Source organism: Eubalaena glacialis, chromosome 4 (assembly GCF_028564815.1).
Source record: "Eubalaena glacialis isolate mEubGla1 chromosome 4, mEubGla1.1.hap2.+ XY, whole genome shotgun sequence".
In the NCBI taxonomy this organism is placed as follows: domain Eukaryota; kingdom Metazoa; phylum Chordata; class Mammalia; order Artiodactyla; family Balaenidae; genus Eubalaena; species Eubalaena glacialis.
Window position 1 is genome coordinate 171797451 of NC_083719.1, and position 17258 is coordinate 171814708.

The window sequence follows — 17258 nt, forward strand, 5'->3', positions numbered from 1 at the left end:
CCACAGCTTTTCATCTGCTGAGTCCTTGTCAGGAAAGAAGTTTTTCTTCTTCCTTTTGGGCTCTGCTATCATGGAAGGGCATGAGAACTCCCTCTTCTTGTCTCACAGCTCTATTTAATTGAGTTTTCTGTTTACTAATTTTTCATAATACATATAAATGGATTTTCTAGTTTTGTTTATTTGTCAATTAATTTCTAGTGTAATACTAGAAGAATATTGAAATCTGTCTGATTTCAAGGCTCTGAAATATGTCAAGACTTGCTTTATGGAACAGCATGTGATCAATTTTGGCAACTGTTGGGTGTGCACTTGAAGAGAATGTGTATTTTGTGGTAGTTGGTTACAATTTTCTACTATGTCCACTAGGTCAAGTTGCTACTCTAGTTGTTCAAATCCTCCATATCCTTACTGGTATTTTTGTTACTGTATTCTAAAGTTACTAAGACATGTGTGCAAAAATGTCACATTATGTTGTGAATTTGTCTATTTCCACATTTAGTTCTTTCAAGTTTCCCTTTATATAAGGCCACATTGTTAGATACATATAATTTTTTTAATTTTTAAAAATTTTTTATTTTTTTACAGTAGGTCCTTATTGTTTATTTTAAATATAGCAGTGTGTACATGTCAATCACAAACTCCCAATTTATCCCACCCCCCCACCCTTCCCCCCATAACCATAAGTTCATTTTCTAAGTCTGTGAGTCTGTTTCTGTTTTGTAAATAAGTTCATTTGGATCATTTTTTTAGATTCCGCATACAAGCAATATCATATGATATTTATTTTTCTCTGTCTGACTTACTTCACTTGATATGATAATCTCCAGGTCCATTCATGTTGCTGCAAATGGCAGTATTTCATTCTTTTTTTGGCTGAGTAGTATTCCATTGTATATATGTACCACATCTTCTTTATACACTCATCTGTTGATGGACATTTAGGTTGCTTCCATGTCTTGGTTATTGTAAACAGAGGTGCAATAAACATTAGGGTGCATGCATCATTTTGAACCATGTTTTTTTTTCCAGATATATGTCCTGGAATGGGATTGCTGGGTCATACCGTAGCTCTATTTTTAGATTTTTAAGGAACCTCCATCCTGTTCTCCATAGTGACTGTACCAATTTACATTCCCACCAACAGTGAAGGAGGGTTCTCTTTTCTCTACACCCTCTCCAGCATTTATCGTTTGTAGATTTTCTGATGATGGCCATTCTGACTGTTGTGAAGTGATACCTCATTGTAGTTTTGATTTGCATTTCTCTAATAATTAGCAATGTTGAGCATCTTTTCTTGTGCCTCTTGGCCATCTGCATGTCTTGTTTGGAGAAATGTTGATTTAGGTCTTCTGCCCATTTTTTGATTGGGTTATTTGTTTTTTGGATATTGAGCTGCATGAGCGGTTTGTAAATTTTGGAGACTAATCTCTTGTCCATAGCATCATTTGCCAATATTTTCTCCCATTCTGTGGGCTGTTTTCTCATTTTGTTGTGGCTTCCTTTGCTTGCAAAAGCTTTTGAATTAAATTCTGTCCAATTTGTTTATTTTTGTTTTTATTTCCATTACTCTGGGAGACAGATCGAAAAAGATGTTGCTGTGATTTATGTCAAAGAGTGTTCTGCCTATGTTTTCTTCTGAGTTTTATAGTATCCAGTCTTACATTTAGGTCTATAATCCATTTTGAGTTTATTTTTATGTATGGTGTTAAAGAAAGCTCATTTCATTTTCTTACATATACCTGTCCAGTTTTCCCTCACCGTTTATTGAAGAGACTGTCTTTTCTCCATTGTGTAGTCTTGCCTCTCTTGTCATAGATTAATTGACCATAGGTGCGTGGGTTTATTTTTGGACTTTCTATCCTGTTCCATTGATCTATATTTCTGTTTTTCTGCCAGTACCATACTTTTTTGATGACTACAGCTTTGTAGTGTAGTCTGAAGTCAGGGAGTCTGATTCTTCCAGCTCCGTTTTTCTTTCTCAAGATTGTTTTGGCTATTCAGTGTCTTTTGTGTCTCCATACAAATTTTAAGATTTTTTGATCTGTGAAAAATGCCATTGGTAACTTGATAGGGATTGTATTGGGTAGTATAGCCATTTTAACAATATTGATTCTTCCAATCCAAGAACATGGTATATCTTTCCATCTGTGTCGTCTTTGATTTCTTTCATCAGCATCATATAGTTTTCAGAGTACAGGTCTTTTGTCTCCTTAGGTACGTTTATCCCTAGGTATTTTATTCTTTGATGCAATGGTAAATGGGATTGTTTCTTTCATTTCTCTTTCTGATCTTTTATTGTTAGTGTATGGAAGTGCAACAGATTTCTGTGTATTAATTTTGTTTCCTGCAACTTTACCAAATTTATTGATGAGCTCTAGTAGTTTTCTGGTACCATCTTTAGGATTCTCTATGTATAGTATCATGTCATCTGCAAACAGTGACAGTTTTACTTCTTCTTTTCCAATTTGGATTCCTTTTATTTCTTTTTTTTCTCTAATTGGCTGGGCTAGGACTTCCAAAACTATGTTGAGTATAAGTGGTGAGAGTGGACATTCTTGTCTTATTCCTGATCTTAGAGGGAATGTTTTCAGCTTTTTACCATTGAGTATGAGGTTAGATGTAGGTTTGTCATATATGGATTTATTATATTGAGGTAGGTTCCCTCTATGCCCACTTTCTGGAGAGTTTTATTATAAACAGGTGTTGAATTTTGTCAAAAGATTTTTCTGCATCCATTGAGATGATCATATGGTTTTTATTCTTCAATTTGTTGATGTGGTGTATCACACTGACTGATTTGCAGATATTGAAGAATCCTTGCATCCCAGGGATAAATCCCACTTGATCATGGTGTATGATCCTTTTAATGTATTATTGGATTCGGATTGCTAGTATTTTGTTGAGGCTTTCTGCAACTATGTTCACCAGTGACATTGGCCTATAATTTTCTTTTTTTGTGATATCTTTGTCTGGTTTTGATATCAGGGTGATGTGGCCTCATAAAATGAGTTTGGGAGTGTTCCCTCCTCTGCAATTTTTTGGAATAGTTTCAGAAGTATAGGTATTACCTTTTCTCTAAATGTTTGAGAGACTTTGCCTGTGAAGCCATCTGATCCTGGACTTTCGTTTTTTGGGAGATTTTAAATCACAGTTTCAATTTCAGTACTTATGATTGGTCTATTCATATTTTCTATTTCTTCCTGGTTCAGACTTGGGAGATTGTACCTTTCTAAGAATGTGTCCATTTCTTCCAGTTTGTCCATTTTATTGGCATATAGTTGCTTGGGGTACATATAAATTTTAAATTATTTTACCTTCCTGGTTGAATGACCCTTTTATGAAATATCCCACTATATCTCTAGTTTTGCTTTTTACTTTAATGTCTGTTTTGCCTGATATTAACATAGTTTCATCAACATTTTTTTACATTGTTGGCGTAGCATGTATTTGTCCATTCTTTTGCTTTATACTGTTAATACCCTTAATTTTAAGAGAATATTTTGTGTACAGTTTATGCTTTTTAAAAAATTGAGCCTGACAATTTTCATCATTTTTTGACATATTTAGTCCACTTACATTTAGTATGATGTCTGTGATAGTTTTCTAGGGCTGCCATAACAGAGTACCACAGAGTGGGTGGCTTAAACAACAGAAATTTATTTTCTCACAGTTCTGAAGACTAGAAGTCCAAGATCAAAATGTCAGCAGGTTTGGTTTCTTCTGAGGCCTCTCTCCTTGGCTTGCAGATGGCTGCCTTCTCACTATGTTTTTTCCTCTCTGTGTTTTTGTCCCTTATGTCTCTTTTGTGTGTCTAAATTTCCTCTTTTTAATAAGGACACCACTCAGATTGGATTAGGGCTTGCCCTAATAGCATCATTTTAACTTAATCACATTTATTAGGCTCTATCTCCAAATATAGTCACATTCTGAGGTACTTGGGGGTTAGAGCTTCAATGTATGAATATAGGGGGGATACAATTCAGCCCCTAACAATGTCTGATATATTTCAGTTTAAACTCATAATCTTACTATTTGGTTTTTCACTTGTCCCACTTGTACTAATTTCTCCTTGCCTTATTATTATTGTTATTATTATTATTAATTAGGTAATATTTTTCATTCTTTTCTTTTTCTCTAATAAATTGTTAGTTATCCTTATTTTTATTCTTCTTTTAGTCGTTACCTAGAAATTACAGTTGGCATACTTGATTACTAGTGTCTAATCCAAATAAATAAGTATTTTTGCTACTTCCTGCTTAACGTGAGGACCTCAGAACACTTTACCCATTATTTTTTGTAAAAGGCAACTCTTAGTCTTCTTACTGCACTTCTTAATGTAATCTGTCTTTTTTGACGGATGCTGTTAAATTTTTTCTTTTTGTTTTGATTATCCACAGTTTACACTATGAATTTCTTTTTATTCACCTTCCTTTTGACTAATAGAGCTTCTATGACTTGATGTTTTCCATAACTTTTGGAAATTTCTTTACCACTATTTTTTTCAAATATTGTTTCTGCCCTATTCTCTTTTTCCCCTCCGCTTTTGAGACTCCAGTTACATTTAAGTTAGACCTCACTGAGTCCATATATTTCTCATGCTCTTTCCCATATTTTGTGTTCCTTTTCTGTGTTTCAGCCTTGATTTTTCTATTGACCTACTGCTCTCCTCACTTGTGTCTAACCTCCTCCTAAATCCATTTATTAAGTTCTTAGTTTAGTTTTTTTTTTTTTTTAATTTCTGTATTTTTATGGCTGTGTTGGGTCTTCGTTTCTGTGCAAGGGCTTTGTCTAGTTGTGGCAAGCGGGGGCCACTCCTCATCGCGGTGCGCGGGTCTCTCACTATCGCGGCCTCTCCTGTTGCAGAGCACAGGCTCCAGACGCGCAGGCTCAGTAATTGTGGCTCACGGGCCTAGTTGCTCTGCGGCATGTGGGATCTTCCCAGACCAGGGCTCGAACCTGTGTCCCCTGAATTGGCAGGCAGATTCTCAACCACTGTGCCACCAGGGAAGCCCCTTAGTTTAGTTTTTGATTTTTTTTCATTCTAGAGTTTTATTTGAATGTTTTCATAGATTACAGCTGTCTGGTGAAATTATCCATCTTCTTTTCTTTTCTCTTGAATATAATAATAATATTTATTTTAAAGTCTCTAAAAGGGAATGTCAATATATAGATCTCCTTTGAGTTTGTTTCTTTTTCTTCTCTCTTGATTTTTGGTCATTTTATCCTTGCCCTGGAATACCTCGTATTTTTCTTGAATGCATAACATTGTGAATTACAAATTATAGAGATAGTCTGAAGCTCTGGATGATAATCTTTTCCTTCTGTCATGCAGCTAAATTTTCAGTAGATTTTAATCTAGCCTATGACTGATCTGTAGGAAGCTGGGTCAGTATTTATGAGAATTTGTCTATTTCTGATTAATTATTATTCCTAGGATATAGTCCTTCTGTGGTCTTAGCTGGAAACCTGGGATGTTTTTGAGGGCTGTGAACTCCAATTTTTGTCTCCCAGATCTATGAGATTACTGAAAGCTCTGCTCAGCTTTCCAGCCATTAGACCCTTTGCTGTTTAAATCAACAAATTCCTTGAAAGAAAAAGCACCACAGAACATCCAGCTCATCTCAAAATTCTTCCCTTCTAGCTGGGACCTCAGCCTCTCAAGTCATGGTTGCTTTGTTATTGTTATGATGCCTTCAAAAAATTTTGCTTTCTTGTATTTTATCCAACTTCTATAATTGTTCTCATTGTGAAAGTTGCTCTAATACAAATTACTCCACTATAGCTAGAAATTTTTTCTTCTTTATTTAATTTCTATTTTTAATTGTGTGAAACATTTGCCAAAACCCAAACTATAAACAAAAGTACATTCAAAGATGCCTAGTTTCTATCTCTGTCTTCTCCAAAATTTCTTCCTTCCTCCTACATGAAACATATTTTTATTAGTTTTTGGTTATCCATTCATTTTTGAATTTTGAAAATATAAACAACTGTATATATATACATATATATATAATTATCCTCCTTTCTTACACAAGAGATAGCATACTATGTACACTGTTTTGCACTCAACATTATATCCTGAAGATCACTTCAGCATAGCAGATAGAAATACTTTGTGTTGCTTTTTACAGTGTATAGTACTCCATCCTGTGGCTATATTATAACTTGATCAGACCACCTTTAGTGAGCTTTCAATTTTTGTTATTATGAAAAAAATTTGGACATGTATGAAGTTAGAGAGAATAGTTTAATAAATGTCCATGTACCTATCACCTAGCTTTGACAATTATCAACTAATGGCCAATATTGTTTCATCTGCTCTCCCACCCACTTCTCCCTGCCTCCCTCATCTGTGGATTATTTGGAAACAAAAATTCAGGAATCATATAACTTCATTATATGTAAATACATTAGTGTGTTTCTCTAAAAGATAAGGAAATTAAAAATAATAATAGAATGAACATTTTAAAAGAATTTCTAACAGAGAAATATTGATATTGACATCTCATGGACATTTATGTCACAGTTACTGCTTTCTTCATAGTGTTTAAAGTTTGGGGGAGTAATCTGAATACCCTCAGACACTTGAAAAATTATTTTAGAAAATTACACTTACACATTAAAGTAAAGCAGAATACTTCTATTTATTCAAGGTAGTTTTCAAAATAAAAAAGAAGGTATCAGTTCAGACTTCCTAGTAATTTATTTGAGAAAAATGGGCATTTCAAAGACTACGTCTATAGCCTTTAGAATCTTTAAAGATAAGGAATAATTGCTATTAATAGACTTTTCTCGCTTCCCTACTGTGGGTCTTCAAGCCTCAAGCTATCTTGATTTAGGATGGATCAAGGAGAAAAACACTGAATTTGGATATGAGATTCAAGTTTGATTTTTAATGGACTGGATTTAGAATACTTAAATGAGCTTTAGTCTAACCACCCAACTCTTGAATATGCATGAGATATCATGAAAAAATGGGGATGAAAGAATTGAGATGTCCTATTTAAAAGCAGTGGTTGTACAAAGATAAAGGCATTTCCTTGTTTGTACAAGATCAACTGGAGCCTGTTCAGTATAATGAATGGTAATATAGGAGATGTCACATGGCAATACAGTATATGTTTCCCAGAATGTAGACAGTAGGCTTGCAGTGATTCGTGGGAGGCTGAAATCATGGTGGATTGAGTTTTGGGGTAGTTTGAAAGGAGAAGATGTGCTCAAGCTCGATTTTGGAGAATTAGTAATGACCAAGGAAGACTAGAGGAAACAGACATAGTACAGTCATCCCCAGGTATACATGGGAGATTTACTCCAGGATCCCCCCTCCCCAGTGGATACCAAAACCGCTGCATGCTCAAGTCCTTTTTATAAATGGTTAAATTGCATATAACCTGTGCTCATCCTCCCATATACTGTAAATCATCATCATAATATTACTTAACTTAATACAATGTAGATGGTATATGAATAGTTGCCAGTGCATGGCAAATTCAAGTTTTGCTTGTTGGAACTTTCTGGAGTTTTTTTTTTCCTGAATACTTTCAATCTATGGTTGGTTGACTCTGTAGATTCAGAACCAGAGATAGAGGGCTGACTGTAATCTCCAATGGGGAAAAATGGTTTGAGCAAAAGTGTGGACATTGAAAAACATCAGATGTATAAGGAGGATAAGAGGAAAAGGCTGAAAAGGGAGAAGCGTGGTAGATGCTCTAAGTCATGTCCTCAGCAGCCAATGTGCTGAAAACCAATTTGCCAGAACCCAATTCCATTCTCTGTTCTCTGGTCTTCCTGCCTCTCCCTCTAAGCATCCCCCTCAGTGTGTTCCTTGCCTCCAGCTGAAGGAGCTGGAAGCAAGAGCAGACAAAGGGGTACATAAAAAAACCTATAACAAAGACACTGTTTTATGATGGTCTCATCTTATCAATAACCAATGCTGTGGCTGGACCAGCCCTTGTGGTTCCTATTATGATTGCAACATACCCTTCAGCAATAGCCATCAGGAAACTTTGAAAAAATAGAGGTTTATTACATACACAACACACCTGGGACCACACAGCGAGGCAGCAAGTAGAGAAAGAGAAAGAAAGAGAGTGGGCCTGGGGTCCTGCTTTTACAGGGGTCAAGGGTGGGGGCCTAGGACTTTAGGGGATCACTCTTTATTAGTTAATTTAAACATAAGACCGTGAATTTAAATCACAGGAAGAGAAAAAAACAAGCAGCCCAAATGGTCAATTATTGAAATCAACCAGGATGTCTAAAACAAAGGAGCCTCAGTGGGGAGAGGCAGCCAGGCTCTGGCTCTTTGTCTGGCAACATGGCTGGCAATGTGTTCATTCCACATAGTCTTCTTTGAAGTGGATGCCTTCAAAGAAGTGGCAATCAAAGCTTAAGTCAGGTACTTGCATTATTAAAAAAACCCAAAACACAAACAAACAAACAAACATACAAACAAAAAAGCCACTGTCAGAGCTTATACTACAGACACCTAAAAATACAAGGATTTAGAAGAAACAAGTTTGGTGACTTAGCCATTTGGCAGGTAAAATGCCACCATATTGGTCAGTGAGAAAATTAATTAATTCTATAGGACATAAAGCCAAAAATAGAGAAACCATAAAATTTATCAATCAACATGAGACACTCTTGAGAGTGAAAGGGAGTGCTATCCATGATTACGCTGGGACAACAGGCATAATAACTAGACCACAGGATTGTCAACAGCAAATTGTGAAGGGCACTGAGCTTAGATAAACATCTAACAGGGTTTGGGAAGACACCCAGCTCCCATGCCACCATCTGACTCTCTCAAAGATGGGTGCTTTTCTTTCCCTCCCACTAGGAGGGACAGAATTGTGTTCAGTTCCTACCTTTGATTCAAGTGCAACATCTCACCCAGTGCTCTGCATACCATAGGCCTCCGGTAGATGCAGGCTGACTTCACAGGGCAGGAAAAGGACAGGTGTGGATGGCGTAGTGCAGGGAGAGCCAATTGGGGCAGTCACAGGTAAAGACCCCATGTGGGCCTGGGAGGTCACTGGGGAACCATTGAAATGTGTCTGTGGTGGGGGATAGAGCACCAAGAAACTTGCCCCCCATTCCTGTGCCCTGGCTGCCCTGTGCCCCTCCCATGACCAGGTTTCCCCACACTGTCCCACTGGCCCTTCTTCTGGTCCTGTCCCCAAGCTCCCTGTTTGGATTTCTTTAATTATAAACTTGGGAGCTTCTGCTCCAGGGCTGGAGTTTGTGGGCTCCCCTGGGACTTCACAGCTTTACCTTCCTCACTCAGGTTCAGTGTTAAGCACCTGCATGGGCAGCGGGAGACAGTTCTGCAACCCAGTCTGGGAGGCAGCCCATGGAAGGGGGACGGGCATCAGGGGGTGGGCTCAGATACACGGATCCTGGCTCTGTCACCATCTGCCCACCACCGTCTCCTTGACTAAGTTCACTTTCTCCACACCCCTTTTGCTGAGAGGAGGTTGTTGTCTGTCTGAGGCCCATTGTCTGAGCTAGAGAGTCACAGGGATGCTGAGGGTGACGTGGACACCCACAGCTGGGCTGAGAGGTCGGTGGGAGCTGAGGAAGGAGGTCAGAGCCGGGGGGCTCCTCCCTGACCCCGCTGATCCAGTAAGTGCAAACAAAGAAAGGAGGATGAAATGATTTTGAGGCTGGAATCTCCTTCACAGGATATTTGCTGAGTTTGTTTTCTTCCAGGGAACCCACCTTTAGGTGAGGGTCTTTACCTGTTACCCACCTCTCTCCTTTTTGCAGTTCCTATTACTTATTGCTGGTCATTTCACATTTCTATTTATCAGCATTTTCTCTTCCTGTTATTTTCTGCCTCTGTTAGTTTTTATTTTCTTTTGGGGGGATGAGGGGGTGGGCATATATCTTCTAGTGTTATGCCTCTTCTCACTCTTTCTTCCAGTCTTCTTCCTTTGATCTACTTCTCCCTTTTTCTTAACTTAGTGTCTCATTGACCTTTTTCTTTTCTCTTTCCCTCTGTCTGGATTGGGGGGGGGGGCCACAGTGATGGGTTGAAGAGTTTTCTAAAGCAGGAAGCAAAGGATGAGTGGAGGGAGATGCAGGTAAAGAGGCAGGGAGGAGAGGGGATGTATAGTCGCTTTTTCCCCAAAAGGTGACTTGTTTTATGGTGTCATTTCTAGGAAGAAAAATGAACTCACTAACTAAACACCCAGAGAAAGGAATGATGTTACAGTGCAAGAAATGAGCATGTGAGATGCCAGAATAATTTCTTGAATTGTTTTGCATAATACAATTAATCATTCAACAAATATGTGCTGAGAACAAAATATATGCCAGGCACTGTCCTAAGAGCCTGAGATCCCACCATGTGCAAAAGTGGCATCAGTGAATATAGGTTTTAGTTGAGAAATTAGGAGTATAACAAAATTCATGTGAATTAAATGTAGCATGCCCAAGGGTGTTCAGTGCAATGAGAAACATAAGGCAGGTTAGGAATGAGAAGGAAAAAAGGATTTCAACTCTAAATAGATGTGGAGGAAGGCCTGGCTAAGAAGGTGAGGAGCAGGTATGGGAACAAGGTGGAATATACCTGGGGAGAGCCTTATATGAGGAGGCAAGAGCAAGCCTTGCCTCCGCCTGCTCTGTTGGAGGAACGCAAGGGAGGCCAGTGAGACTTGAGTGGAGGAAATTCCAGGGAGAGCAGAATATACATCCTTTTGCCTATGGATGCTCCAGCAACATCTGTTGAAAAGGCTATCCTTTCTCTGAGAAACTGAATTGCTTTTGCCCCTTTGTCAGTGTAGTGTATACAGAAGTAGAAATATAATGTTACACATGAAACATATAATGCTATAAACCAATGTTACCTCAAAAAAAATAAATAAATAAAGGCAAGCAGCAAAAAGGATAGCAACAACAATGACAAAAAAATTAGTTGGGGAGAAAATATTTGCAAGCCACATATTTGACAAAGGACTTGTAGCTGGACTAAATAAAGAACTTATCAAAACTTAGTATTTTAAAAAGTTGTCCACATTAACAGAATTAAGGGGGGAAATCACATGATCATCTCAATTGATGCAGAAAGAGTATTTGACAAAATTTAGTACCCTTTCATGATAAAAGCATTCAACAGACTAGGAATAAAAGTAGACAGGTGAATGGTTAAACAAACTGTGGCATATTTATACCATGGAATATTACTCAGCAATTAAAAAAAAAAGAAATACTATTGATATAACTGGAATGGATCCCAAGGCAATTATGCAGAGTAAAAAAGCCAGTCTCTAGAGGCTACATATTGTCTTATTCCTTTTATGTAGCATTCTTGAAGCAACACAATTAGAGACAGAGAATAGATTAGTGGTTGCCAGGGGTTAGGGATGGGAGACAGGAGAAATTAGAGGGGTTGTATGTGGCTATAAAAGAGTAGCCCAAGGGAGTCTTGTGGTGATGGAGCAGTTCTGTATCTTGATTGTGACACTTACATGAAGCTACACATGTGATAAAATTGCTATATATCAGGTCCTGGGGCAGGAAGGGGCAGCAGTGCAGCTGTTACCTGTCACTGGGGGTCGACTGTGGCCCGGTGCCATCTCTCAGATCCTCCCCCGTCCCCTTAAAAAAAAATAAAAATAAAAAAATAAGAAGTAGTGAGTCAAACAAAGAATCATGCCCCTTGAGAACAAGGTAAATTTAAATCTTGGGTAGCCTAATAGACAATGTTCAATCATGACATTGAAAAAACATGCAGTTTTGGTGTGCTGTGTTTTCATTTTTATTTGTCTCTAAGTGTTCTGCAGTTTCCCTTGTGATTTCTTCATTGATCCATTGGTTGTTTAAGATTGTATTGTTTAATTTCCGCAAATTAGTGAATTAAAGTTTTACTTCTGTTATTGAAAAAAAAAAGAATAATGATGTACATATTAAATTAATGCAAATTATATAAGTTTAAATAGTGAGCTGATTCCAGTGTAAATAAAGAATGAGAAAATGAATGTGCTGGGAAAAAAAATTGCTATATAGAGATATGGAGAAATCTGAATAAACTCTATGGGTTGTACCAATATCAATTTCCAGTTTTGTTACTGTACTATACTTATACAAGATGTCATCATTGGGGAGAGCAGGTGAAAGGTACATGAGACCTCCCTGTACATGTCTTTGCAACTTTATGTGAATCTATAATTATTTCAAAATATTTTCTTTCTTCCTTCCTTTCTTTCTCTCTTTCTTTAAGCCCAGATTCCAAATTAACATTCTAAGAAGTTAATGCTCTGATGTGCAGATAGTAAGAGCCCTGCTAATGTCAGGGGCTGTGGTTAGTTCATGATTCCGTGTGGTTTTACAGACACATTTTCTAATCCACACTGAGGACTTCACTGTGGAGCAGTGGAAGGGCCTGTTAATAAAATGACTGAGTGGAAGGTCGTGTTATTAAAACACGAAATACTCAGCTAAGGCCAATCTCTGCAGGCCCACGAGGCCTGAAAGACACACACATTGGTTGAAAAGCAGACAGCTATACAAAGTTATAAAAATCACGCCACAATCTTTTCATTAAGATTTAACATAAGCACCAGGAATAAAGGCACCGAATGCAGCAGTAATTCCAGTGTATTCTACTCTAGTATTGGTTACCCTCTTCTCTTCGAATCTCCGTCCAAACTCAGAGCCCTAGGGACAGAAATCAGGCTACTTTTGTCTTCTAGAATTTGAGCCAACCATGCAAATGAGGTTTTGGAAAATTTAATAACATAAAAATCTAAGTTTAAAAAACGTGATTCAAGGCGTAGCTCCGATCTTGCTAAAAACACCTTTTGGGAGGTTGAGCCGCTTGCACAATGTTGGGAATGAACGAGCCGTCCCAGCTCTATGAATAGAGCAGTGATGTGCGGATGGACCTGATGCCTGGCAAGAGTGACCTTCCACAGATGGAGGTAGGCAGCGGGAGCCGGGAGCCATCCCCGAACCCCCGCACCGGAGCCCTGCCACAGCTCGACCAGGACGGCCCAACGGAGGAGGAGGAGGCCCAGCCAACGGCGGAGCCATAGGGGGACGGAGGCCTTGCTAACCGGCCCAGCTCTGGGGAGTAGCCAGGCCAGATCGCCAGCCCTGGCTTCGAGAAGGTGGGGGAGGGGGGAGGGGGGGTACGACGAGAAAGACTGGGAATTTGATGACTGGGAGAATGACTACGCCTATCCGAAAGAGGAGCAGCTGAGTGGTGCAGGCTACAGAGTTTCAGCAGCCCTTGAAGAAGCCGACGTGTTTCTGAGAACCTCCAGAGTAAGAGAAGCAGCTCTGGATGGCGGGTTTCAAATGCGTTATGAAAAGACCTCTTCTGATCAGTTGGCTTTTATGGAAAAGCTTTTTTCACTTATGGTTGTCAATCGTTTGACCGAAGAACTCGGCTGTGATTAGATTATTGATGTGATACAGAGTAGTTAAGTGATTTGGGAGAGACCCAGCGTTCCACTGTCTCTCGGGTTCATTCCAAATAGGTCCGTGCCAATGGAAAACTTGATCTTAAAAAAATTTTTTTTTCTAATTTAATTAATTAATTTATTTATTTTTGCAGAGTAGAATAGGGCAGGGACAGCACAGTTATGAAAAAGGAAGATAATTGGTAAAGAAAAAGGCTGTTAGTACTGTCGAATCCTGTTTTCAAGAATGTCCTGAAACACCTATGGCTTTGACTTTGTTATTGATCCAGATTATTTTCCTTGCATTGGGGAAAATATCTTTCATATGTAAGGGATGGTTTTGCAAGAATAAGTCATGACCAAGACAAACTACCAGCACAAGAGCCCACTGTATTAGTTGCATGACAAAGAGTAACTAATTTGTCCAATTAAAGACACAAGATCTCTTTGAGTTATTTGGACTGAAAGCATTTTTATTTTTTACTTATTTATTTATTTATTTGCCACACCGCGAGGCTTGCGGGATCTTAATTCGCCGACCAGAGATTGAACCCGCACCCTCAGCAGTAATATCGCCGAGTCCTAACCACTGGACTGCCAGGGAATTCCCTTGTCTGCAAGTATACGGAGAAAACTTTGAAGATTCCACTCTGTGATCTATCCAAGCTGTGGTTATCAAAGGCTAAATTTTTAGTGTAAGATAAATTGAGTATTCTTCAGTATCCCTAAAGGATAATCAAGCCCCCAAAGAAATATGTATTGTGTGTGCTATGTCTTAAAATGTGTTTCCAAGATCATCTGAAATTTTGCTTGTACTTGTATCTTAATCATTTAGATAGCTACTGTGATCTATAATTCAAGAAAATACCTGTCTTGACTATTTTTATAAGTCAAACTTAAGACTTCCTTAATAAAGTTTCAAATTTGAGACATTAAAATGTATGTGAAAGTACAAGAAAACAAACTATTTCTAACATCCTTACACTCTAGAGAAAGTGTCTGTTTTACTTGCTCTCTGTTTTTCATTTAACTTTACAGGTAAAAGACTGTTTCAACTTCATAATGTAAGAACTGTTAAGTGAAAATTGTCAAGTAAAAAGAAAGCCCTACATCTAAAAGAGACTTTATGAACGCTCATGTCCATCAACCCTTAAAGGTTTTAAACTTGCCCAGAAATCCCCCTCAGTATCTGAAGTTTCCTCAGTCTCCTTCTCTAGTTAAGCTTGTTATTGGTTATGCATTGGCATTCGAGGTATTTTTTTTTTGTTTAAAGCACAATTCAAGTCTGTATCTGAAGCAAACTCACTCACTGATGCAGGTAAAAATCAACAGAAAACCAAACTGGAGATTAGTTCACCAAATAGTGATGGTTGTCTCTGAGTTTGGAGCTTGCAGATGAATTTTTTTCTTTATACTTTTCTTGGATTTGCTATTTTTTAAGAAGTGGGTTTTTATAATGCGGGGCGGGGGTAGGGGTTGTCTCCGTACAGTGTGCAGTGAAGCGTGTTTTGTCAAGACCCTGTACCTCCATACCTCCAACTGGAACATTTGTTTCAAGGGTGGAAACATCAGGCAACAGAACTGCATGGATGGAGGCTTCTGAGACCACCAAGGCGGTCACTAATGAACCACTTCTGAATGTGTCGGTGTTATTGCCAAAAAATGTTATGTGTTAAACAAAAAAGAATTGGGAGGAAGTAGTGCAGTGTTTCCCCTTCCTTTTTTTAATTCGTAAAAACAACACAAGCTCACGGGTAAAACAAAACAAAACAAAACAAGTGATAGTGTAGAAGGCTTCCCCTGCGTCCACGCCCACTCCCCCAAAGTGAACTGCCGGAGTGACTTCTTGAGTATCCTTCCCAAAAGCATTGTGTGCGTCTGTGCTTCGGTGGCTCTGGGCAATCTAATTCTTCTAGTTGGAGTGTGGTTCTGCTGACCTGTAGACCCACCCCAACAATTGATTCCCCACAGGACCCTGCGGATGTTATCTAAATTGAAAAATAACACCCAAAGCGTGGCGAAAAGCAGGGTAGCGTGGCCGAGCGGTCTAAGGCGCTGGATTAAGGCTCCAGTCTCTTCGGGGGCGTGGGTTCGAATCCCACCGCTGCCAGCTTGTTTATCCCTTTTTTTTTTTTCTCCCCCCCCCCCATTCATCACAAAAAGGATTATGCAAATTGGACGCTCAACCGCGGGCCCCGCCTTCACTCGGAGCATGGGACTGCGTTTACCAGCCTGCTGAGATATATCTCAGCTCAGGGCGCGCCGAAGTCCCAGACCGCAAGTTGAGTGGGTTAAGGTCTCTACAGGGCCGAAGAAGCAAAAAACGAGAGCCAGCACGTAGTTTATGTTGTTTCCGCCCGGTTTCGAACCGGGGACCTTTCGCGTGTTAGGCGAACGTGATAACCACTACACTACGGAAACAGACCTGTCGGGGCTTTTTCATAATACTATTGAAAATCTCTGGTTAGGAAAACTTCTTGTGAGTACGGTGTATACACAGCTCTATGGTGATGAAACAATGCTCCCACGATCCAGATCATTGGAAACGCCCACAGAAGGCTCTGCACCCAATCTCTCACCGGCAAGCTGCTCACCCACTCTTCTACCTGCACTTCTTTCCCATCCCGGAACTCTTGGTGATGCCCACTGCCTGTCCAGGACGAAAACTGTCCACATAACAAGAAATTTTCAGAAGGTAAATGACAAAAGGGAAAAAAAAAAAAAAAAAAAGGGGCTCGTCCGGGATTTGAACCCGGGACCTCTCGCACCCAAAGCGAGAATCATACCCCTAGACCAACGAGCCACCCGGTGAAAGTGCTTTTGGTTCGGTCCTTGATATGCTTCTATGTGGAGTCGTTTAATCGCTGAGAGAGTGAACATTTTTTTCTGGTATAATGAAAGCGTTCTCTGGATCTCCGAGTCTCTCACGCCCAACCTATCCCTGTTCGACCGTCTTCGCGTCAGCTGTTAACTCTCAGCGGTAGATAGTTCGCTCAGCATAAAAGCTCGGTATCCCTTGGCCCCTCTGAGATCTCCTGGAATCCAAATGAGCGCCTCATTGCTAAGGCTACTCGCGCAGCAGGCAGGGGCATCCTTCCACTTTGGGGACTCCTCCTCTCCCAGGGGAGCCCAAATAAGGCGCAAGTCTGGAGGCCCAAGGGCAGGGTACAGAAGCCGGGAGAGCCGGGGGGCTCCTGGAGAGAACCGGGAGCCGGGCTTGTAGGTGACGCGGGATGGACTAGGTCCCGAGCCGCGACAGACGAAATGAAACCTGGGTAGTTCCTTCCTATGAAGCGCCTGGTAAGGGCGGGAGGGGGGGCGGGGGGGGCGGCTTTTCTTTATCGTTTTATGAAAATGTTAAAAAACAACATATACTTATTTGCAAAATATTCAGAAAGTGTAGGGAAGTGAGAAATGAGAAGCATAAATGAGATGGCCAGGAACCCCGCTCCCTCAAAGGGTGACCGACCACGGTAGTTGGTGCGCAGCCCCCCGAGGCTAGCATCGGTGCGCGCACGCACACACACACACACGCGGCGCCCAGGCCGCGTGTCTTGGCTCCCCGCCCTAGCTGCGTTCTCCCGGGATCGCCCCAGAACAGTCACCCGCCCAGTGAACCAGAGGCCCGGGCTGTGCGGGCGCTTTCCTCCTCCAATTCCACTGGGTTATTTAGTAGTAAAAAGCAGTGATTGGGGATCCCTGCTTTCAAAGTTCACGAAAATCCACTCAGAGTGGACCCAAAAGTTTGTTTTTGTGCCACCAGCAGAGAAATTCCCTACACAGATGTCTGTTACAAAAGAGAGAGACGAATGGTGGTTAAGCTACTCCGAGGGGAAAAAAGTGCTATTTTTT

The 17258-nt window shown here is 40.0% G+C and overlaps 1 protein-coding gene and 3 non-coding genes across 4 annotated transcripts; 2 read left to right on the plus strand and 2 right to left on the minus strand.

Moving 5' to 3' along the window:
• The first annotated feature begins 12881 nt into the window (after nucleotides 1-12881).
• Nucleotides 12882-13404, plus strand: LOC133091179 (EP300-interacting inhibitor of differentiation 1-like). The gene is made up of 2 exons (XM_061190166.1): nucleotides 12882-13018; nucleotides 13110-13404. Exons 1-2 carry the CDS (start codon nucleotides 12882-12884, stop codon nucleotides 13402-13404), a joined length of 432 nt encoding a protein of 143 aa, XP_061046149.1.
• A 2030-nt stretch (nucleotides 13405-15434) lies between these two features.
• On the plus strand, nucleotides 15435-15516 carry TRNAL-AAG (transfer RNA leucine (anticodon AAG)). The gene has a single exon. It is a non-coding gene; the product is annotated as a tRNA-Leu (tRNA).
• A 238-nt stretch (nucleotides 15517-15754) lies between these two features.
• TRNAV-AAC (transfer RNA valine (anticodon AAC)) lies at nucleotides 15755-15827 on the minus strand. The gene has a single exon. It is a non-coding gene; the product is annotated as a tRNA-Val (tRNA).
• Nucleotides 15828-16137: 310 nt separating this feature from the next.
• Nucleotides 16138-16209, minus strand: TRNAP-UGG (transfer RNA proline (anticodon UGG)). The gene has a single exon. It is a non-coding gene; the product is annotated as a tRNA-Pro (tRNA).
• Nucleotides 16210-17258: the final 1049 nt, after the last annotated feature.